This window comes from Lichenostomus cassidix, chromosome 2 (genome assembly GCF_008360975.1).
Source record: "Lichenostomus cassidix isolate B80296 chromosome 2, HeHo_3.0, whole genome shotgun sequence".
In the NCBI taxonomy this organism is placed as follows: Eukaryota; Metazoa; Chordata; class Aves; order Passeriformes; family Meliphagidae; genus Lichenostomus; species Lichenostomus cassidix.
Genome location: NC_139482.1, coordinates 89900674 through 89925575, shown reverse-complemented (window position 1 = coordinate 89925575; position 24902 = coordinate 89900674). Strand labels below are relative to the sequence as shown.

The window sequence follows — 24902 nt, the reverse complement described above, 5'->3', positions numbered from 1 at the left end:
GAGCTTCATGTCAGATGGCTTGAAAATGAGGCTGTACTCCTGGATGCTACCATGTGTGTTCTCTCCTGTTTCTCTTTCACACATAAATGCTTGAGATATGTGCCAACATATTCCTACATGTACGTAGACCATATTTATTTTATTTTGCCAGGCACTGGTAGATATGCCCACAATTCATCAGGAAGCTCAATAGGTATTCAAGACCTAATTAGTGGGAATAGTATGTTAGAAGCTTTTAAATTATCTGATGTGAAATGACACAAAAAGGTTTGAAAATCTGACAGCAGCATCATTTATTAGAAAAAAACCAAACAAACCTGCCCTCTGTTCCAAGGCCAAAAAACAGTATGAGAGCACTTATGAAATATTTTTCTCTTGTTAAATGAGAATATATAGTTTAAGTTTCTTTTACGTGCAACAGCTCTAGGAAAACAGTGATCATCCACTCATTTCTGAAGCTGTTTATTCCCATATCCACCATAAACAAGTCATGCAATAAGAAAAGAATTTTTTTCTGTAACTTACCTTAGTTCTTTTGCAGAATGCTGCATTAGAGAAACAGAAGCAAGAAAAAATGTTGATCACCTTGCCAGTGAAACACTTTGTTAAGATCTAAAACATTCTACCCATGCAGGACTATTGGCTGTGTCTTTCTACAAAATTTGCTTCCTACTGAAACATTGCTGGTGTTACTCTATATGCCATTTAGTTAGCACTGCTTGGAGGCTGAGATAGGTAATAAACACCAGCTACTGAGATATTCACCTTATACCTTCCTGCTTGGAGAAATTTAAATCTATTGTTTCCTAATACCTGGACACTTGCATATAACTATACAATACCGATGGCATTCTATGAATAATTCTGAGTTTGGGGTTGCATTTTTGTATGATAAAATCCATTGTAAACAAACTATCAATAAAGGATTTTTTACATTAAAACTTCATTATATTAGTTGCTAAATACGGCCAGCGGAGCACTGCCAACCATCCTCTACATCCACAAAATAGATCAGAATCCTCTCTTATTCTGCCATTGTAGCAGTGGTGATGATCTATTAGTGATATGGACAGATGATACTGTGGGACACAGTAAGATATGAATTTACAGCAAGCCAAACAGCTTCACTAGCACTGATCAGACATAAGCTTTTATCCCAAAGGTAATCTAAGCAGTCACAGGGAATGATTTTACTGAGTGAATGTTATTTTCATATCACCTATTAACTTCTTAAGGGCAATGATGAAATGGATATACAACACTGATGACTAAAATCCCCTGAAGGAACCTATGATGAGACACTGCTGTTGGATTCATTGGCTCACCCCAGCAAGTCCAGATCTCCCTGGGAGACTCAAAAACATAAGCACATGGTTCAAACAATGGTGTGTTCACTTGAGACTATTATCAAACACTTGAATTTCTCTCATTTCCTTTTAAAAGTCTCTCCCAAGCTTTCAGAGGCTGTACAGCCAACCAAGTGGTGCATATTTTCCTGTGATGGGCATAAGATCTCCAGGTCTAGTCAGTCCTAATCTTGGCTACCAATTCAATCTCAAGTGGCAGCTCTACAAATTGGCTTATAATGCAGTTTTGAGGTATACCCTAGAGACAGCATCCTAATACCTCTGAGAACTTGGAACACCAGACATACAATATCTTTGATTATGTAATTTAAATCACATAGCTAAGATCTCTTCTTCTGCAAGCCTGTCCATATATATCATGTGTTATTTGGATAATTTAAATAACATTCTCTTTCATGTTCCAACAAAACAAACCTCTTCATAGTTTAGTTAAAGGCATCATTTAAAATCTTCCTTCCAATTTTTTCAAGTTTATATGTAGTCTAAATTAAAAGAAAATTATTGCTAAGCATTTGGAAATGAAGATAAGATGGTCATGGAGGAAAATGGGGAAAGAAGCTGTCAAAAAAAAATTCAAGTTTTTGATTTCCCAGCTGATTCAGTGACAGATGCCTTTATAGATAGATGGCAGAAAGAGTGACCAGATAGAAAGTCACAACAGACATCTACCAGCTTAGTTGCTTCACATTCACCTGGAAAAAATATCAGCTAGAAACTGAGAAGAACAAAGAAAAACTTATCATGTCAGAACAGAGTATGGTCTCACTGCCAAGTGATCAAACTTACAGAAAATTTGTGTAAAATCCTGATTTTTGTGTCACCACTGTTTTTTAAAGGCAATCTTGATGCCAGGTTCACAGTCAAATTCACTGACTGACCATAATCTTTATCCTCAGATATGCACCTCAATGCCAGCAATACTTACATATACCTTAGAGGAGAGCAGAGCCCTGACTGTTCCCTTGCTTTGCAGCCATGCATTTCCACAGCCACCAATAACATGAAAAGATCACAGGAGGTACTGCCCAGTTCCTCCATCTTCATCCAGCTGCACAATGCAGCTAAGTCACCAGACTGACTAATACTGAACACACCAGCCAGCTCAAAGTTCTTCCTACAGACACCCACACCATCCCTCCCTTGCCAGGGTAGCTGAGATTTGTAAGCAGACGTGGTCTGTGCTGTCTAGGTGGGCAATCTGTGCAGAGCTGGGGCTCAAGTCTTACGATTTCACACCTACCAAAGCACAAGTATAGTGTATACTCTGCCAGTAAGTTTGTGCTCAAGGACGGCCAAATCAGATGCTATGCCAGAAAAAGAGAGACATCAGTGCTCTACACAAGAGCCTAAAAGGTATTACCAGCCTTTCCAGAAGCGCTAACGTCTCATTTTAACCCACTGAGTGCCTACCAGCTTCACTCCTTCCTGCCCACCCAAAAGAACTTATTCAAGCCAAAATCTTTAGTCCATGTCCCACAAAGTTGCAAAGCTGCATGAAGCCCAAGAGAAAGCAGGAAGATATTTATCTCATTTCTAGGTCTCCGGCAGTTTGAAGGAATGCAATCATATCTCAGGCAAAAAGATTCATAATTCAGTATGTTTAAGTAAAGTTTTAGGCAGCTAACTTTTTAGACAACCAAGTGTAGTATATTTTTATCTATGTATCAAGAAAAAACATGTAGCACAAGAGTCTCTGCTTGTCAGTGCACAGCACCGAATGCTGCTCAGTAATTCTTAACTCTGAATAGCACATGGCTGACTTATGGGCAATCTTAGAAATATTTTCAACTTCAGTTCAAAAGCAAAAAGATTTTTAAGGGAGGTAAAAAATTCCCATATTCCCTTGTATTCTCTTTGAACAATTAAATAACCTCACACTAAATTGAGCTGTTATCAAAGCTGACACTTTTAAACACAGTATTTTTGTGAACCAGAAAAGCACTATACAGCTAAGGCGGGAGTAAAGAACATCATCAGTGATTCATTGAAGCTAGCAGATGGGACTCAGCATCCACAAATCAGCTGAATCAGTAGGTGTCATTTTTGCACTCTCAGTTTCTCAGAGTACAACTGTACTTCAATCACATTTTAAATTCTTCCTCCCCCCAAAAAATGGTGTATTCTTATTATGCTCACGACTAGATGACAGCATTTATGAATTGTTTTTAGAGAAATATATAGAGCACACCTAAATTACACTCTAGATACCTCAAGCAGCTCTGAACAAGAGTTATTAATTCTAGATACTGTCAACCCCTTGCCTGAGGATGACAATTAAATCATGAAAGAAACTGCACAAATCCTTTCTCCTCCCCAGGAGGCTGAAGCACTATCACTGACACCAGTATAACTCCTTCTTTTGGAGGGGGAAGGATGGGGGTGGAGGGAAGGACAAAATTCCTGAAATGCTCCTGGATGGTAAGTCTTATAATATCTTACTGCTTCAAGGTACTGGATAATGGTGTGTAATACCTTCCATACCAGTGATCACACAGAGATGCCTCTCTTGGAAGCTCCAAGACAAGTGGAGGAGGGTGGCAACTCTCCCAGAGGCTCCTAGGGGGTTTTCTGACAACTGCTGCCCTCCCTGTGGGAACTCCCACAGCTCCCCAGGGGAAATACATTCTCTCAGGGGTAACCACAGCATTTCCACAGTAGGATAATTTAAATTCAGTAAGTTACAAAGCTATTAGGGTAGGCTGTGGGGAGACTTGGCTCCTGAACGTTTTATATGTCCACAGAGATCAGATTTTTTTCCCTTTCCTGAAGGAGATTCAGCAGAGGCTGAGTAACTGAAGGGCAGATGGCAGCAAGACAAGGGCTGGATGTGATGCAGCAGTGTGGGAATGCAGCTTAGCTGGATCTGCAGAGTGATTGAGTTACCAGTGAATACTTTTAAGTCAATGTGGCATTGGTAATCAGGAAGGTATTTGATATGTCTTTGCCTGGTAGAAAGGTGCAGTTTTGCATTCCTAACATGCAGCAGGTATCTGGCAATTTTTGAGAGGAACCAGGTATTTGCTGCATCATCTTTGCCTTCATCCCTTCCAAATGAGATTACAGTAATGTGATATACATGGAGCTATAGTTTATTTGTAAACTGCAAAAAGCATAAAGAGCTGTCTACTCTTAAAAAGAGAAGAGGATTCTGATATTGAACCCACTGCCTGTGAACCCTTGCTGGTCTAAAGTGACCTCAAGATTAAAAATTAACATGTTGGTTTTGATATAGAGAATCCCCTATGATCTGGAAGCACTTAACACCAGCTCTCTTTCCCATCACCAGAGCATCATAGTTTTCATCAGACAAAATGTATGAACATATGTTTCAAAGCACACTCTCGTTCTTTTCAGTTCAACACTTTACTGTTCTCTTTCCTTGTTACGCAACGTTTCAAGAAATAAAAACCTTATCCTTTGCTGCCTTTAACAGTCCCAATATGTCACTTAGAAGGAGTAATTCTTGGCAATATTACCTGTTCTCCTACTCTGTCACAGAGCTCTTTCATAAACAGCACCCCCTTAAGTAAAGATTCTGATAGAAGACACATGGTAAAGCCTACCAAATTTTAACTGAATTCTACCAAAATCCCAAACTGATTTTGGCACAAAAACACCTTCACACTGACTTAGTAGGAAAGCTCAGAGAACTGCAAGTAGGGCCCCTTCTCAGCAGCCACATACCATTCCAAAGAAGCCTGGTCTGTCCTCAGGTACGTGAAGTTCTGGATACACATTCTCCAAGAACCATTTGAAGTCCTTACATTTCAGCTTCTCTCGTAGAAGTCTCCTTTCTGTCACGTCTCCATATGGTTCCTAGAGAAAAAAAAAAAAAGAAAAGAAAGGAGAAAAAAAATTTTTTAAAAAAACCCATCCAGAACAGATGCCCTCTTTTAAATTATCTGTATACATTATTAGGAACCGTATGCTACAGTGATGAGTAGGACTTCTAGCCAGGAAAAATCACCATGTTTGGGTGCTGGATTTGATTTCATTATCCTTACATTTGTTAAATGTTGACAAAAAAGAATTGGAACTGTGCAAGTAGAACTTTGAAATATTCTAGAAGACAGTTTGTCTGAGAAAACTCCCTGAATCTGCAAGTGAGGAAGCCCTTGAATACAGATTGCTGGAGACTGAGAAGGCGTATTGGAAAATAAAACTCCCTTTAGATAGATAATGGAAAATCGCAAAAGCAGTGAATGATTCTTGAGAATTTTAAATTATACCACCATCCACTTGCAGATTACCTGCACAGTTTTACACTTAGGTGATGAAATTTGTACATCTGCTAATGCATTCTTTGAACTTTGTAGTTTTGGGGGGGGTGGGGAGTATGAAATCTTAAACCCCTAGAGAAAAGCTTTCATGGCAGACTTTTCCCTGCCTATGGATTGGAGCAGAGTTCACATCTTTTTATGTCTGTCTTCAAAAACCTATCTTTATATTGACTGGGGACTTCAGATAGCTAGGCATGAGATAGCATTTGCAGCCCCCAGATTTTTACAGGTCACTTGATGTACTCTTTCATCAAACCACAAATGTATTTGCATTTCTCAAAGCTGTGAAAATACCACTGAAAACACAAAGCAGATGTAAAGCAGAGGCAGAGATGCCTGCTTGAATAAACAAACAGCATGACATATTAGCTCTGAGGTCTGAACATTAATCTTGAAGTGAAACTTCATGGAACCAATTTTTGCAGCCATAGCATCAATCATTTTCCTATTATGCTACAGAACTGAATATTTGGGTTTGATGAAGTAAAAAGGTCTGAACTCAACTGCTGCAACAAGTGGTGTGCAGAGTATTTGGAAACCAAAGTTCATTGGCAGCAGCTTTGATATGGGGTAGAAAAACCCGCATGAGGTTCAGCTTACATCCTCTGTGTTACAATAAACCAGTACATGAAACTTCCAATACTAACACACAAATAACATAGCTTTAACTTTTTTAAGTTAAAGCTCTGTCATTATAGACATAAGATGCCCACCACTTTAGAAGAAAAACTGTCAGTGTTTATTGCTCTTTTTGTGTATGACAAGCCGAATCAGCCTGGCATTGCCTATGGGTGAATCCCATATTTCTCTCTAAGTCAGACTGATAATAAAACCTAAATGGCTCTTATGATGTTAAAGTAAAACAATTATTACAAACGTGTGGACTATAATAATCTAATTACCCAATTTAATCCAAAGAAACACAAGATGAAAGCTAACCAAATTCATCTTCTCCAGCATCCTCCAGCGTATCTTTTCAGAGCCTAAAGTTTTCAAGAGCAGTTTTCCCTTGGCATGTCTGTTGGGATTGGCCCCTAAAATGAGTGGGTGGCTCCCTGTGCCCCACACTGGTCCCTCAGCTCTGGTCTGGTGTAGCCAGAGGTGGATGCCCAGCACCCCACCACAGGGCAGCTCTCCCCAGGCACAAAATCAGAAAGGCAGCACTTCGAAAACTTTGCATGGAAAGAGATCATGCACCTCCAGAAACAAGCAACAGCAGAGAATTATCTCTTTAGGGCCTGAATTTCGGACCTTGTGCTAGAGGTTCATTTAATTCATTTCTAGAACTGCAAGGACATTTCAGTGTTACTGTCTTCCAGCCTACAAGCCCCTCATGATAAATATATCCAGGTTATGAATTTGCACACTGCTTTACTGTTTTGATGTACTTAATTTTTACAGTATTTGTCTCCTGAAAAATTCTGCAAGCAAATGATCTTGTATTTTCACTCCAAGGCAAATAAAAACATTAACTTAAAAGAACCCCCTTGAAACATTTCCATCTGAGATCCCATGACTGATTTTAATTAATTTAATCTTTTAAATATTGATTTTGGTTTTGGTTTGTTTTGTTGGTTTTTTTTAACTAAACATGGTGCAGCAGTAAATCAAACAGAAAAATCTATTTTATTTTACATCAGTCCAAAGTTTTACAATTATCACAAGACAGGTAATTTTCCTAAATATTATTAACATGCTGTTCACCTGAAGGTCTACTGTCCACTGAAACTTGTTGATTTGCATTTATTAATTGTGTGTCTGTAATTCTCTTTGAGAGAATCCTGTATCGGCCATTTCACAGAAGTGCACATTTAGACTAAACAATTCCTCCTTGCTTTGATCACCTCACTTCGTGTTATTCTTTCATTTATTCATTTAATACTGACATAGATTGGGCCACCTTGTACTCTAACAGAATTTCTAATTTTATCCGAGAACTAAAAATTATACACTTATTCTACACCTGTGAAAAAGTTTCGGAAGAAATAAGAAACAAACATAAAAAGCACTTCACGTTAAATATTAGCTTGATCAATAGCCAGTAGGTTGAAAACAAATTCTACTGGAATTCCAGGAACAGTGCACTTGAACTCACCAGGCGAGCGTGTGGGTTTCGGTGGTAATAAAGTTGTTTGTATTCATCCATCCACACTTCAGCTGCACGCACGCTGTTTGCCAAAGCTTTGGACCGTGAGTACGGAGCTTGCTTGGGGAAAACGTGACCTACATGGGAGCAAGGATGGATCTCAAGGCTTCCTCCACACTGCCATATCTGAGCAAAGAATTGACATGGTGTGTATCATTAATTTGGGTCTTCGCAAGCTCGAGGATATAGTAACAATAAGCCTATGTAAGAATAACACCTGCTTGAGAATATCACACCATACTAAAAGTAACACATACAATAATTTTGCGTCTCATTTGATGACTAAACTGGGTAAAATTACATCCTTGTTGCTCTCCATAATTTGCTCTGAGTTCACAAGGAGATAACCACATCTCTGGTTTTATCTGAAGAGCAATATTCCTTTCTTAGTTTTATTTTTCTCATGAGAAGATGTGGTCTACAATATAAGTTATGCAGGCATTGTTAAAAAAAAAAAAATAAAGAAGAAAAAAGAGGCATACTTCTTTTCCTAATTAACCATGTAAATAGCTACCTCAGAAAGAAATCAATGGCTGATAACTAATTCTTACCAGGAATCTATAAGATCTATATACCATCTACATATTCTACTGGAAAGTTGACTTGACTAAACAGGTAAGCTTGTTATATCATGGAAGAATAGTATGTTCTGTTCCTATTTGTACATTCACCAACCTAGAAAGGAGGCATAGGTGCCTGGTGATAAAACCACACTAACCCTTTCCATTGGAAAGCTGGGAAAGGTACCCCACACCCAACACATGAAAAGAAAAAGCAAAGTATTTCTACAACTTAACATGGTTCAACCAAAAACAATGAAACACCCTCCCCTGTCTAAATCAATATTCTTGCTTGCTGCCAAGGAAGTACTTGCACCTGAACGTGGAATTGGCAGAGCCCTGCCAACCATCACTCTGCCCTTGTGCTCACCCTCTTGTCTCTCTGGATCCCCAGGTCAGGAAGTGCACAGCCCACAAGATAAACTCCAGAAACAACCATCAAGCGGATCCATTAGCCTCAGCACTCTGCACATTTTTGTAATTATACTCTTCTCCTTTGAAAACCAAGGGCTTTTGGCAGCTCATCTACACAGCCACTCTCCCATCACCCATTCTGATCTCAAGTTTGATTACCTGAAAGGAAAGCTCAGCTAGGTATTTCCTATTTAATATTGTGTGTGACCACAACATGACAGATGCCCTGTTTCTGAAGGGTGCCTGGAAAAAAGTTCCTGAAATTTAGTTAGAGGGGAGGAAGGCAGGAAATGTTGCTGCACTGGGATTAATTTGAGGCTGTCACCAGTGGCTCTGACAGACCTTCCATAAAAGATTCAGAATTCTCCTCATGTATTCAACTTTGCATAAGTGGCAGTTCATCATTCCATTGTAAATGGAAGACAAAGGAAATTAGCTGGGATAGGCTTAAGGGGTAGAAGTTTGCTCCCTGACAACCTTCTTGTGTAGGACATACATTTTTAATTACATGTTATTCAAATGAACACAGCAAGAGTGAAAGCTATGAGGTAGCAAATAAAAGCTCTGTTGCTAACAGAGTCAAAAGATCAGTGATGGGACTTTTCCTACCTCTCTCTGGGACTTTTAGGAATCTAAAAAGATGAAGGCTTTCAGTTCACACAAGATGGGACTTGGATTCAGACTGCTTTTTTATTTTTTAAGTTATTTAGAATTTCTCTCAAATTTCTAAATTTGGAAATTAACAAATATCTCCATTGATTTGGTTTTGCATAATGACATCCGACTTTATACGTGGCAAAATACTGAGGCTTAATTAGCAAAGTGTAAGCACTCTGATATACACATTTGCTTTGAAAACAAGGTTTTCTTAAAGTAATAAGTAATTCATTATTCAACTATAGGGACTACTGGATAATTGTTACTTCCTGGATTTAAAAGTTTCATTTTCTTGTTTTTCATGTGAGGTTTCTCTCTTCTTTTTTTGCTGCTTTTCAGGGAAACAGTATATTTGTCATTTGAACAAAGATGATTAAAGGAATTATACAAGAAATCTAGAATTCTGTAGTGGTCTTTTAAACAATTTGCATATTGTCATATGTAAGTTACACTACTGCCATTTTGAAAGCTGCTAGGAAACCAACTATCCACTTTCACTTTAGGACTTGCTTTTCTGAGATTTGTTTCAAAACAGTATTTTTCATAATTATTATTTCTATGTTTAAGATTACCTTTTTAAAGTTGCCATTTACCATTCAAGATTTGTCAGCAAATATTAAGAACCAGAAGTTTGTTAGTTTAACAATGTCCAATGCTATATTCCACATAAGAATTTTTAATGGATCATTAGTGTTTAGATCAATCTACTTTTGAATAAGATATGAGGAACAGATGATAAAGACTACTGAAAAAAATGAAGTTAAGAAAGAAACACATGCTTCAACTCTTCCTTGAAAAAATCTGATTTCAAAGGAATGAAACAAACTGACCATACCTCTGTTACACTAATGACAAAAAGAGAATTCCATAACAGCTGAATTTTAAATAATTAAAGCTCCCTTAAAACTAACTGTAGGTTGCTAAGCAATGCTCATTAAATTTTACATATTTCAAAAAAACAGTGCAAAAATTATCTTGTCTACCTATTAAAAAAGAAAATGAAATATATTTAAGCTAAAAAAAATTCCTCAAAAGCTTTATTCATTTTCATTTTAATGGAAAACATTATGACCTCTATATAAAATCAGGTACAAATGAACAGTCATAAAATAAAGCAAGGAATTTAATAGAGAAACTAAAGTTGATTACTAAATGCTAAATAAGTGGCTCTGCAGAATATTCCTCATAAAATTGTTTCAACCTTCTGTAACAGAAAAGCACATTAGGTTGCATGTCTATTTTGCAAGCTCACGTACATGCAGATCTGTTTCTTTACTAAGTCTGGCTAACTCACAGCTCTTATTATAAAAGCACACATTTTTCCTTCACTTCAATAAGAAACCAAGGTGACATTCCTTTTTTTACTTTCACTTTCATCTTGATGCATGCAGACTATCGGCATATTTTCATTTGCTTTCAGAGACAGATGGTGGCATCATGAAAACCTACAGAAAATGTTCAGATCTCGCCTTGAGATCGCTGTCCCTGCCAGGGTCTCTGGACAATTGACCTAGTGCTGGGTCAATGAATGCTAAAGTATAAAGGCTCTACCAGATCATTCTAACATTTTAAGACTCTCTGGAAGAAATAAAAAACATTAAAAGGATGCTACATCCTAAAAACGGGCAAAATGGGGAAACCCCTATGCTTCTGCTGCTCTCTGTGCTAAAATTTTTCCTGATGACTTGTGGCTGAGCCCCCAGTGTGGTGCTCATGCACAATCTGCTGGAAACTGGGTGGGTGGAGAGGCACTCCAGACACGTGGACCCATCCTGGCTGCTCTCAGTGCAAAACAGATTTCCATATCCTGACAAAAAGAAACAACACTAAAATGTTGGAAAAGACCCCAGGTGCTCTGAGGCATATCATCCAGGCTCATGGGCAATAAAATTTCTGAGAAGAAAGGCCTTTTAGCACATGCTGGGCTGAAGGACAAACCACAGGCATATTAAGCCTTGGTCCCCAGAAACAAACTGACACTGCAGCACCACTTGCAGGACCAAGAGCAGAGAGGGGAGGGAAGCTGCAACCAGGTTCCCTTTGCCCTGAGTACAAGAGGCAGAAGATGAAAGAGCATGTTTTGAATCCCTCAGAAAGAGGAGTTTCAATGCCCATTATGCCCATGAAGTGAAATTTTATCCAGCCAAATAGCATTAAGCAATCCAAAATTGAGGTACATTGACTCGATTCTGCATTCAGCACGTAGCCTCCATCTCTATTAGTCATCATGCTTTTAGCGAAAGCTTTGTCCTTGTTGCACCTCTCAAAACCACAGAGAATTTCTTCAGTTCAGAATAATCGAAGTGCAAGAAAGAGGAGGCTTGAGGACAAGTCTTTTCATGTCATTGGGAGAGAGTGGTGTTTTCAGAGACAAGAACAACAATAAATTAATTTACAGTGGTTTTGAGTAGTTCTGCTCCTAATTTTCAGGTCTGACAAGTCTAGAAAACACAAGGACAACAACATTAACAATTATTTATCCCTTCTGACCTCTTGGAACACTGTGGGCAGCCAAAAGAACACAACCAAACAACATCATAGCACTCAGCTCTCTTCCACAAAAATCCTCACCACACAGAGCACAAGCACAAGGGCTCCAAATCAAACAGAGCAAAGCATGTTGCCTACAAATGCCCAGATGCTCCTGGCAATCTGCACTAGGAAAATTGGCATGACCAGGCATATTCATTGGCCATTGCACAGTCTGTCCTGTTAAATCATTTGTCTCCCAGGAGTTGCTTGATCCACCTGTGTTGGCTTAGCCCCTGCAGGGCACAGCAGTTTGCTTTTGTGCTGTCTCCTGAGGACTCTGCTGATCCCTTTGTGCTTCTCCTGTGTGCTGGGCCTCTGTCTTCTGATGCTTCCTCTGCCCTATGAGGAGACCACAGTCCTGGAGGCTGAAGGAGTAAAGGCTCTGCTCATATCTGCTGCTGCACCCCAGGGAGTCCTGGTTCATGGGGGAGCAGTAACACAAAAAATGAGACAGGCTGCCAGAGCCTCACAGAGGTCAATGGCAATGAAAGGTCGGGTCTAAAGTAGCAGCTGGTGCTGGGGCACTCTGTGTCAGAGGGAAGGGGTCAGGTTGTCTGCAAGCCTTGGTCACCCCAAAAGCAAGACACGAAGATCACAAAGCCAAGAACTGCATGCCAAGTGTGGTGTATTTGAGGTGTTCTACAAGGAGTTGCAGTTCTGGATGCACCCAAACTGGAGACAGCCGGGAGACTCCTGCTGCAGAGGGTCACAGGGCTGATGGAGGTGGGTCAAATGCTTTGTGCTTAAGGTTGAGGCCTGCTGAACTAGAACAAGACTACTAAGTAGGCTATGTTTGGGCTTAAGTGCCAGAAACTTTTCCCTAAGTGAAAAAGGAGGTGGTCATGAACTCAGATCAAACAGTGTTTTCAGCTAAGAAATCTCCCTCCCAAGAGAAACCATACCAACTCTAGGCCTGTGCTTGTTATCATTCCTAATAATTTTTTGTTCCTTATTTTTATACCTTCTTTTCTACAATTTCTGCACTGCAGGTAGTAGGAGACAGGAACAGCAGGCAGGAAAACTCCATGCTTCTCTGGTTAATACACAGACATCAAGAGAGACAGTCTCCTGATGCCTCTGTTCTCAAGAAAGTGGTTTTGTAACACTAAAATGCTATTTATCCCTGAAATCAGTTGTCCCCTGGTAAAAAAACCAAAAACCCTCCTGTACCACAATTCAATGACTCACAGAAATGCAAACATGACCATCAAATATAACAGAGGATGGGCAGACCAAACAAGAAAAATCCTGGATAATAAGTTGTGAATTCCCTGAAAGCCAAAAGCAGCACTACAGCATCTCTCTTACATCCGAATGGCTTCAATGAGCTAAGTGAGATATGGGGCAAACCACAGGCAGGCAGTGCTCAGTGAGAATCAGCCACAGCACTGGTGACAGCTGAGCTGAGGAGGACAACATTGCTTTGCTAATCAGTCTGGACTGTCCTGTGTCTCCTCTCTTTCCCTGCTGTAAATCCTTTTCATGACAGCTATCTATCTGCCTCACACCTGAGCACTTGGTCCAGATTCCTATGGGGCACAAATCTACAGTTACTGGAGATCTTCCCTCACACCTTTTATAACCTTTACACAAACTTCTCAGGTGAAACAGAATAAAGCCTTAAAATTAATACAGGGGCTGCCTTCTCCTGCCCCACTGGGAAATGCTCACTCCATCAACCACAGCAAGAACTCTGAGTCATATCAAAGCACTACAAATCTTCTTCCCAATGACCTCCTTCAAGCTGTGGGATGTAAACTTTACCCACTAGTATCACATCCCTTTTTACATTCTATACTAGAGCTCAAAACAAAGGCATGTTTTTAAAAATTGCTTTAAAATGGCTATTTGGAAGGAAAATACAGCTATCCTGAAGTGTAAGAATAAGATTCAGAAGAAACACCTTCCAAAATACTCCCTTCTTAACACTTGCTTACAGTACAGCTATGTCATTAAGTAAAAGGTCATGAAGAAAGAAATAGGAACTTGTTGTATTCTGAGGAAAAGAAACTTTCAATTAAGCCACCTACCCTAAATGAGAATTCAAGGTTTTCTCCTCCCCAGACTTCCATTCCTGTGTCATAGGAACCAAGATAATCAAAATACTTCTTGCTCACAGAAAATAATCCACCTGCCATGGTTGGAGACCTATAAAAGAGAATAGTAACTCTGAATTGAATAAAAAGAAAAAATGTTAACTATATATAATTTTTTTTATTTTCTCAGTCTTTCCTAAATACAAAGTAAACTCAGAAATTTATCAATCATCATGAGGCCATTTGAATTTAACTTTGTAATTAAAAACTGTACCTGAAACAAGCACCAGAATGTAAAAATATTGTGTTAAAATAAATTTTTTCAGTTGCAGTGTCTTTGTGTGTACATGAAGAGCCTCTTCACATACCAGAACATTAGCTTCTATGTGGCAGAACTGTATTAGTCGGCTCTGAAATTCTAAGTGCTGTATACTTATCTATTTTATTTAAGTAATAATTGAACACTTTTACTTTAGTAAGTAAAAACAACATTCTTGATCCCACTAATATAAATTAAAAAAAACCAAACTCTCAGACATCAATTATTAAGTAAATATATCCCCTAAAGAGATCTGTTTTCTTTCTAAGAAAATCTACCCATCTGTACGTTCTTAAATTTTTTACTAAGTTTGGGAAAAAAGAAAAAAAAAAAATCAGGAGCCATGACTGGGTCCTCATTGAAGATCACAAGGCCCAGTGTGACAGCACACTTTAAGGAATGTACTTGCAGTAGGGTAGAGTGTGCACATATACATAAACTTGTATTTGTTCAATACCGTTCCTAATTGTTTACAGTATTAGAAAATTACTCTCTTTAGAGTCCCAAGTATATAATGCTGATTAGAACTAAGTTCAGCTGACATTTTGTGTATTTTACTAAATTGCTGTTGAGGTAAATATTAACAAATGCAAGGTGCAGTGATCAATTACTCTTAATCTGTCAAAACCAATTTTACCAGCTATCTTTTCGAAGCAACACTGTCTCACACTGTCACATGCTGTTTCAAAGAATGGAATGAGATGAGACAAGACAGAAGGAAAAATAAACTCCATAACCATTTAAGTTCTTCTGTCTCCCTCCAGATCTTGTCTTTCCAAAACCAGCTGTTAGTGATGCCACTCCCAGCACTGCTGCTTTCTCCAAACACTTGTCGAGCTCACAGTCCTCAGGCTACCATGAAACTTTATCCCTCATCATTTTCTTCTTGGCATGTCAAAGACAATTCTTCTTATCATGAAGAAAAAAAAGCATCATATTTGAACTAAAGGTTTTAAAAACATTTACTCTATTTGGAATTTTTTTAAGGAGGATGTGAACTCATAGGTGCTGAGAAAGACTCAATTCCTACCTCACTTTTCCCATTTAAAAAATAGCTCACTCAGTTGAGGACAAGTTCATTAATATTTGTGAAATACCAGGTATTGTTATCATGATAAGCAACCTCAAAAAGACTGAGAAAAATTAATAATTCCATTTTTTTTGTGGTCTGTATGATAAAAGTGCTAACAAAAGCATGGTATGACAGCTTAATTTACCACAATAAGCTGCTAGAATATAGCAACTTCTGGGTTGAACATAGCAGATCCTCAGCTATCAGGATCTTGTCTACAGTTCCCATTATCCAGATGCCTTTTTTGTTCTATTATCTTACCTCTCCTAAAAATACATCATCAAGTGACAAATAACACCAATTGATGGCAACTTGTCTTAAAATAAAACAAAACTAAAACCCATAATGAAGACATTGGCCTGAGCTCTGAGAGTTAGCCCCTCACAGAAACCATGGTGGATAGAGCTGTATTGTTTCATTCCAATAAAGGACTGGAAAAATTGTTTACCTCTAAAAACAGTACGGTGCACTACCGCTATCATTACAGCACAGAAAAAAAAATCTTTGAAACTACTTTTGCCTTCTTACCGGTCAATGATTTTTTTCCCTTTTCATCGTTGCCCAAGATATATTTTTTAAAACAGAGAGCTCTTTGCTTTGCACAGAAGACATCCTCTGGTATTAGTTAATCAGTTACACTCTTTCCATGTGCTGATAAGCATCTATAAGAGTTTGCCTAAAGGAGTCAAGAGACTACTTTGCAATGTCTTCCATATGGAAGATGACACAGGAATTTCAGCCTTTTAAAGCAATATTTTCTCCAAGAGTATGGTAAGTAGGAGCTATATTGGGAAAAATGGGGATCTAAACAAAATATATAATTTTTAGTAATATGTTCATTTCCCAAATATCTTTCAGCACCTGGCATTTTCATGTGAAATCAAAAACACATTCACAGTTTCATAGGATGCATAAAATCTAACCTGATCACGTCGGTCTTGGACTTCCTCCGCTTTTGTTCTCTTTCAGGGGTACTATGCCAAGTGAAGACCAGCCTCCAATCAAATCCACCAATCTGTGGCTCACCAGCATTTCCCAAGTACTCAAATGTATTCCAGTCAATAACATCAATAACAGGGCAAACAACAGCTGTTTCTTCTTCAGCAATTCTGGTATGTTTTTAAAACAAAAGGGTGACCTCCATTAGAAACTTCTCTAAAAATAAGAAATTAGAATTGACAAGAACAAAGAATGCTTACAAATACCAAACATGAAATTTGCCTCCTTTTCAATTAATGCTGCAATATAAGGAAATGATGCCTATAAGAATAACCCCCAGTTTCCTCCTGGGGATGCATCAGAAGGATGTATCAGGATGGACTGCACTGTAGGCACCTGGCAAGCATCAGCCTTCCTGGACGGTGGAAGCAAGGTATTCCAGATGGCTTGAGATAACACATTCAGCATCTGGCTTGGCAGCCATAACCAGCACCACTTTCTCAACAAAACATGTCTGCTTTCTTTTGTGCAGGTAGCTGTTTTTAAGAGAGTGGAATGATTGTATAGTTCTGCAATGATGAATAATAAACTAGCCAGCCTCTTGGCCCTCAAAGTCATGGCCATTCTTGTAACTGTGATCATCTGCAAATGTTATACTGACTACTATATCAGTAACTCAAAACAAAGCCCTGACCTTAGAAAAAAACAAACATGCAACATGGGAATTAGACATCCAACAATGAAACACACCAGAAGGAGGCTTCCAGAAACTCTGGCAACATGGAGATGAAATGGAGAAACAAGACAGTACTGCAGAATGAAATTCCTACCACCAATGGTGATCTAAGGATAGTCAAGATCTTTATCTTACTAAGAATACACCAGAACTGATGACACTTCCTGCAGGTCTACTTCTACAAGCAGACAAATCCCTTCCTCCCATTTCTCAATACCATGCAGGGTTTTCAGAATTCCTTTCCAAAAGGATTTGTCCTTGCAGAAGGCAGTGGGATTCTTAGCCTTCTCCTCACCTTCTAGAATAGCCTCCCTCAGTACTAGGACCAACTTCAAGCACACAAGCTCAAGCCAAGGTCTTCCTTCTAAATCTTCCCTGTTCTAGTGTTGACATCCCCTGATAATTCAGTAAAATGAAGTAACTTGTTTGACTTAAAGAGACAGTTACACACTTTAGCCTTGCATCTTCTATTTACATATTTCAAAGGTGAAGGAAAACTGAATGCATTATATTGTCAAACAAGTAAGAGATGCAGTGCATCTGTCATTCAAAGGGAGCTAGTTCCTCATGGGATTATTATTAATCTTAAAACCTGTAGACTGACCAAGGGCTCTTACTCTAAAATTAGAGCAGCTTGTGATAGTTAAATGAAGCAGAGATCAACAGCAATTCCAAAGAAGTATTGTGTAGCTGAGAAGGACTGCCTTAAGTATGAAATGGTCTCTTGTTGCTCGAGGGAGTATGTGAAACAGCTGTTTACTTCTTTATGAGCTCCCATTGAAATATTGTTTGGTGGAGCACACAAAAGGGCTCATACAAATATTGTTATCTCCTGTCTCACTTGAATAAAACTTTGTACAAATCCTCATTGTACAAAGCAATGAAAATTATACACACACAGAGGAAAAGAAAAAACTCCAATAAAATGTAAAAATATTTTGCTCCTCCTGTAACAAGTAGAAAAAGAAGTAAAAATTAGGTAGCTGGCTTATGACTTCAATTATGAAAGGAATGAAGAAAATGAAAAGCCATCATGTTTTCTGTAAGAATTAACTAGATTGTACAATGCACAGGTAGCTTACAAATACATCTATGTTTGCACTGTAAAATGCTAACACTGTTGTATTGCTCCTATTCAGTTGAGTCAGATATACCACAGAGAAACCCCCTTAGAGATGTACGTCTGCATCTGCAGCAAGAACGGCAGGAATTCCAAGAGAAGGCTAACTTTTTACAGGTAGCGATTAGCACCCGTACAAAAATCCCAATCCTTCCTCAAGACTGTCATCTAGCGGTGGACTAAAGAAGTGAAGAAATCACAGAATCGTCTCCCAGGTCACACTTTTGTTTTCAGGGGACAGTCATTAAACCCACACTCATCTTTTTATGTTTATCCCTTTTCTTCAGCCTTTTCAGGGTTAATCATAGTTAACCCACAGTTACCTGGAATACATTCGGTGTGAAGTTTAGAAACAAGGTAAATATGACAACTTTAAGAAAACAAAAAACTGAAATAGTATTCTGGATGCAATTTCAAAGGGATGTGGGGAATTTAAGAGCACAAGTCCCACTAGAAAACAGGAAGACTAGCACACATCAAAGCACTATGTGCTTTTGGAATTCTGTCCCCAGTTTGTATAGGGCTGTTTTCCCTGGTCCTTTTCTGTAGTCTACCATACCTGGCGGGAATCTTAACAGAATCTAAATCAAACCACTGGCCTTGAGGAAAGATTATTTTCCTTTTAATTATGTTTTAAGAGAGCTGGTTTGCTACATACAATATTTAGGAGGTCTGATTCAAGTACTGTATCTATCAGTATTTGCTAGTGGCATCCAAGGGGGTAAAGACATGAGCTGTTAGCAAAAGGGGCAAAGGTGATAGAGCCTCACGTTGTAATGTAGGGGCAGCAGGTGCTGGGGTGAGGTACCAGTGGCTGAACCCATAGCAGGAAAAGTGCATGGCTGCTGACTACACATTGGGTGAGGCTTCAGCAATATAATAAATATTCTCAGCTGTAACAGAGGGATAGTATTCTGGTTTCCAGGGGGCTTTTGTTAGAGCTTTGGGAAGGTTCCTTGGTTTTTTGTTGTTTGTTTGCTTGCTTTAATTAATGGAAGTTTTCTGAACAGCCTGATGGATCTGCAGTACAGACAAGAGACCACACAGGCATAAAGTACAGTGTCCCAGGACAGATGGGTTCCAAGTAAGAGTCACTGTTGACATAACATTAACTCCTCCCTATCCTACACCATAATACTTTATATCAGAACCAGTCTGGAAAGGTGCATTTGCTCAGGACATGGAGTTTACTAACTTGTATTCCAACCTGCTTATGTAAATGTTGCCTTGCAGGGGCACACATCTTTCATCTTGGATGACCTTCCTCTCATCCACCACCCAGGCTGACAGAAATAGCCTCCTTTACCAAGGTAGTTTCAAAGCTGGGCATGGATTCATCTTCCTGAAAACCAAAACTTTCTGTTGTCTGAAAAAAAAAGAGCAGCTTGGTCCTCAAAAAAAAAAAAAAAAAAAAAAAAAAAAAGCAGCAGCAAAAAACCAACCATGTCCTGATCTTTCACACTTCCATTTGCTTCCCCACAGCCACGAGACAAACACTCGCAGTGCCTCAGGCACCAGGCTGCAGCAACCTTGGTAAATTATGAGTCATTTTTCCACTGCAGAAGTGGCCCAAGCTGTCTCACCCCTTCTTCTCCAATGGCAGAGAAAACCAGCCCAGAGCACAACCTCACCTTGCCAGCAGTGGCTCCAGCCAGCCCTCGTGGCATTCGCAGTGGCAGTCCAGGAAGGTCAGGATGTCTCCCTTTGCCACAGACGCTCCCAGCAGCCGGGCTCGCACCAGCCCCTCTCGCTTATTGGCGCGGATCAGACGCACCTTGCGCAGGCCAGCCACGTAGTTTTCCAAAGTCTCTTTTAAATGTTCTGTAACAAACGAAAAAAGAGGGAATAATATAGTCTGAAACTATTTATGTCATGCTACAGGAAGCTCCCTCCTCAGTAGCATATTACTTATAGAAGTGCTCTAAAGATTCTGGCATTTTGAACCCAGATTGTGCTATTCTGCTTGCTTTACAAGTTTAGAAAGGACATGAAAAATGCACTGAACTTGGACAGACACAAATTACTTTTAAGAAATTGAACTCTTCACATTTGCCTCTGTATCTCATTCAGATTGATAAGCGCTTCTCAAATGTTACTTAAAACTTTTTGCATAAAGGTTTTATTCTTAAAACAATTAATGTGTGGTGGAAAATGCCAGCATTGCCTTTATGTCCCATTATTCCAACAAGACCAAAGAACTAGGTCACTGTCATTATATGGGACACCAGGGGAATGTTAGTGCAATCGAAACACTCGATTCAGGAAACCTGAAGTGCTCTGAGCAGATTGTAGTTTATTTATACATGCAAGCATTTATGTTACAACACAGCAAATGTGCTTCCCCATTCTAAACTGAATTTGGTCCAGAAGTCAAATTTTTCACTGGCACACTACAAGAAAAGTTATTTTCCAGTGAGATGCCTATGTTGTACAGTTTTTTGATATGTGACCTGAGCAGCATAACTTTTTCTCCTATGAACTGGCTGACCAAAAAAGCCCATCAACAACCAATATTATTTAGACTTATTCTTCCTACCTTTGTCACTGTAATCATCTACAAGGATAATTTCTTCCAAGAGGATATCCGGAGATGTCTCAAGAACACTATGAACAGTTCGCAGAAGCGTTGACCAAGCCTCATTATAAAAAGCTATCACAACAGAGGTTTTCGGCAGGCTGTAATAATCATATTTCTTCTCTCTGCATCTGTAAAGGGGGAATTAAATTCAGAACTAGTGCAAAAGCATTTATTAATTTTCAGAAAACAATTCTCAAATCAATTTGTGTGCTATTTACTAACTGTAAGTGAGAACACAGAAAGGATCTTAAAAGAACTACATGTGTATGGAAAAGTGTATGAGAACACATTAGGAAATTGCTGTTCCAGAGGTTCCATTTCTACAGAAGCATTATGACTAAAATTCTGCAAACTACCAAAATGTCCAAAAAGGAAAATTATAGGAGGTATTCTGGGCTGGTGTAACTGCAGTAGCTGTCTGCACAATTTCAAATAGAACAAGTAAAGGCCAAAATGTGCCTCATATTAAAGGAAAAAAAATTTAAAAAAGAAATATAAAACCTAAGTGAAGTAAAAACAGTAACATAAGCTACTGATAACTTATGCTTAGGAAAATAGAACAAGTGTTAGACAGTAAAAAATATAACTGTGAAGAAACAGCAACATATAAAGAGGAAAAAGCCCAAACCAAACAACCAGCAACAAAACTGAAATGTATGTACACTGAAGCAGAATTTGGAGAGACCACACAACTGGCAAAAACTAACAGTGAAATCCACAAAAACCTAAAACAGATATGGAAATGCATGGGTTTGGCTCTATGGAGAGCCAGAAAGTTTGCAAACCTTTTGATTAAGCTCCAGAATGTATTTCCTATAAATACATATATGAACTTCCCTAAATGAACATAAGGATGCCAAGAAACTTATAGCTGAGCCAAATGCATAAATTCTTAAAAGAATCCCCTGGTCTAGTAGAATTTTAAAATAATGATGGCATTTATTACAATTTCTCCTCTTTGCTGAGAACATTCCATATTAGCAGCCTTAATTGCCTGGAGTCACCAAGACTTGCAAAGGGCAGGAGGACAGACCTCAACTTCTGTAGACTGTTAAGTCACAACAGACACCAAAGCAGGCAGGACATCCCTCCTACCAAAATGGAACAGCAGGCAGTCCTCCAAAACATGACATGGGGAGCTGAAAAGGGAAATCAAAACTGATCAGTAGAAAATGCAATGGCAAAATCCCTTAGGTCAGTTTTGGGGCACAAAAATTCCCCAAAACACTAAGAAAATTATATTAAAAGCAAACTTCTTACCAATAGCACATTGAGAATATTTTTACCAACTATTTAAGGCTGCTGTGTCTGCAATTAAAGAAGACTTATAGGTTTCTTTAAAGATTAGGCAGTATTTATTAAGATCTGTTGTACAGAAAGAAAAAAGGAAGTCCAAAACTGAATATGCCTAAAACTAAAATTATTACAAGGAAAACAAAAAGTTTGTAGAGTACTTCTGTAAGAAACACCTGAAAATGAGGAAGCAACAAGGAGAAATGACATTTGGGCAAAGGAGGCACCCAGAAGGCTACTTCTCAAGCATTAGAGGAATGCCACACAACAACACCCCTGCATACAGACATATATATATATGTAGGTACACATCACACACACATTTATCTAGTGAAGTACAGAAATGTCTGTCCATCCAGGGTGTAACTTGTCCTGAGGCAAACAGGGCCATTTGCACAGAACTGTCTCACACCAACACCCAGTGACAGAATTGATTTATTTAGCCAAACATTCACATATTAACACATAAAAAATGAAAAGGAGTGACATTCTAATTAATTTTTTAAGGCAGTAAAACCTACTGTATGAATCCGATTTTAGAAATACATATTTACTTTAGCCTACTGAAAAACATTTCTGCTCAGTGCTGCCAGGAGAAAAATCCCCCTATTTATCAGTCACTTGTACCAGGTAATTTCGAGTTTATTTCTCGATGAAAATAGGATCTTTTCATACCCATTTTAGAAAACTGAAGGAAAATATAAATAAATTAAAAAACCCTCCAGGAAAGCATTCTTTGAAAAATATGTCAGGAAGATTCATTTAATAATAATGCTGTATTCCATTATGTAAAAAAAGGAAACCCAAAAGGTCTAAAGAAGCTTCTAAGTCTAATTATAGATTAAAGACTTCAATGGATTTGCCTGAAAATTACATGCTGGAGATGGGAAACATAATTTGGCACAGAGCAAGGCAATCCCCACACTGCTTGTAATTCACTGTGCATTGCTGCCTCCTTCCTTAAGCACACCCCACACTGCAGGAAAAGGTCAGCCTACTACAGGACATACCACAGCACATGTTTCTTAGGTTTCCAAAGTCAAGAAAGAGGCCAACACTAAAAAAGGGGTTTAATTTACCAGCTCAGTAGTGGAAGGAAGCACAGGAGTGCAGACAAATGAATTGCCATGGTGTCAGGGCAGGCTGCTGGCCAGCACAGCCACCCTGGCCAGAGCAGTGCTCTGACACCCTTATCAGAAAAAAAAAATTAGGAAAAAAACCAACATTATTCAACTTCTGTGCAGATTTGCATGTTTATTTCAGAAATAACTTCCAAGACATATATTTCTTGCTAAACTGCTGCAAGAGCTCAACAGTTAGCAGTCTGAAATAGTGTTGCTAAAGTGAAGCACACTTTTCCTCATCTTTCTGTGATGAAAGAGTTTTGCTAAACCTTAAAAATTAATCCCATTCGGAAGATTACAAACCCAAAGCATTTAAACCCTGGAAAAATTATACTGCGAGAAAACCTTAAAATACTAATGAATCCCTGAAATGGAAATGCTTGGAACTGTTGCTGAATAACAATTAAGTGGCATGTATATGGACACTAAACATTACCACTTCAACAAGATACAAAAGCATCAAGAAACCCACTACAAGTATGACATCTGATTTAAAGCCTAGTGGTCATTACTCATCTTTTCCATTTCTTAATTCTTGTTTACCACAGAAGCACCTTAGCAGCCCATCTTCTGTATTGACCTTCGCAAACTTCAAGATGTACTTTTATTCTCCATGTGCCAGCCAAATATCCCAGCTCCTACTTTCCAAGTGAATCATTTCACTCCTCCTTTGGATTATTCAGAAAAACAAATGCATATCAGTTTTGGTATGTCATTAAAATGACAGCAACTGGTGACAGCAGTCCCAAAATATGTCTTTGCAGATACTGGGGATGTATATTTATGCATACAATACTGCAACCTGCTTTTGGCTTCTGGCTAGGACACTCTCTAGTGCCCCCCTCAAACACATAACACCATCTTTTCCAATAGAGAAGATCATGTTAAGACACAATTAACTGTATCTACATTATTCATCCTAAAAACTAGGTGTCACATTATAGCTGATTGTCTGAACTCTGCAGGTCCATAAACACAGATCCATAAGGCAACTCACCTCACCCTCCTTAAGCCATTGATCCAGCACAGCACAAGAGACCTCAGTGAGTCCCCACCTCTCTCTTATCTATTTTATAACTTTTCTATGACTGAAGCCAAACATGTGAAAGTATATCATCATACAGCCAAATTCCTGTGGGTTTTTGGTTTTGCCTTTTTTTACACTGCATTTTTAAGTCACAGTCTTAACTGAGAGTACATAGCTGACAAGTTTAATAAATTAACCTTGGAATCTACTACACTACACAGTCTTCTGTTAGCAAGTTTTACAATAGGTTATTTATTAGAAACTAAGGAGACATCACTCAGAAAATGCCTAAACAAAATTAAATGGGTTGTTTTCAAGAACATTTGTGTCAATTAATGTAATCGCTCAATTTATTTCATTGTAAGGAGCTGTTTCTCTTGGAGATGTGTATCTATACACAGTGAGAAAGAGCATGAATGTGTGCACACTGGGCACACTGCCATGAGTTAATTAGGAATGGTTGCTGACATGCTCTTACTTAAGACTTTCACCACAACACTGACAATGAGACAGAAAGGGAAAATAGACTTTCAATCTCCAAATTTGATCTTCTATATGCACTCGTATTTTAAGAAAAAAATGTGAAATGTTGTGTGAATTTTCAAAGATTTGTTAAGAACACAAATTGCTTATAAATTATTTAATGCTTTCTGAAGGTATACTACATGAGTTTTGGTTTTGAAGTTTCAGTGTGAACACCCG

The 24902-nt window shown here is 38.6% G+C and overlaps 1 protein-coding gene across 1 annotated transcript in view; it reads right to left on the bottom strand.

Annotated features, from left to right (window-relative positions):
* The window catches only part of GALNT12 (polypeptide N-acetylgalactosaminyltransferase 12), a 46023-nt gene that overhangs the window by 12036 nt on the left and 9085 nt on the right, over window positions 1-24902 (bottom strand). Inside the window, exons 2-7 of the mRNA XM_085052321.1 lie at window positions 20715-20884; window positions 19810-19999; window positions 16307-16492; window positions 13987-14104; window positions 7743-7919; window positions 5052-5183 (exon numbers count right to left, since the gene is read on the bottom strand). Coding sequence (XP_084908447.1) covers window positions 5052-5183; window positions 7743-7919; window positions 13987-14104; window positions 16307-16492; window positions 19810-19999; window positions 20715-20884 — 973 coding nt within the window. The remainder of the gene's footprint in view (window positions 1-5051; window positions 5184-7742; window positions 7920-13986; window positions 14105-16306; window positions 16493-19809; window positions 20000-20714; window positions 20885-24902) is intronic.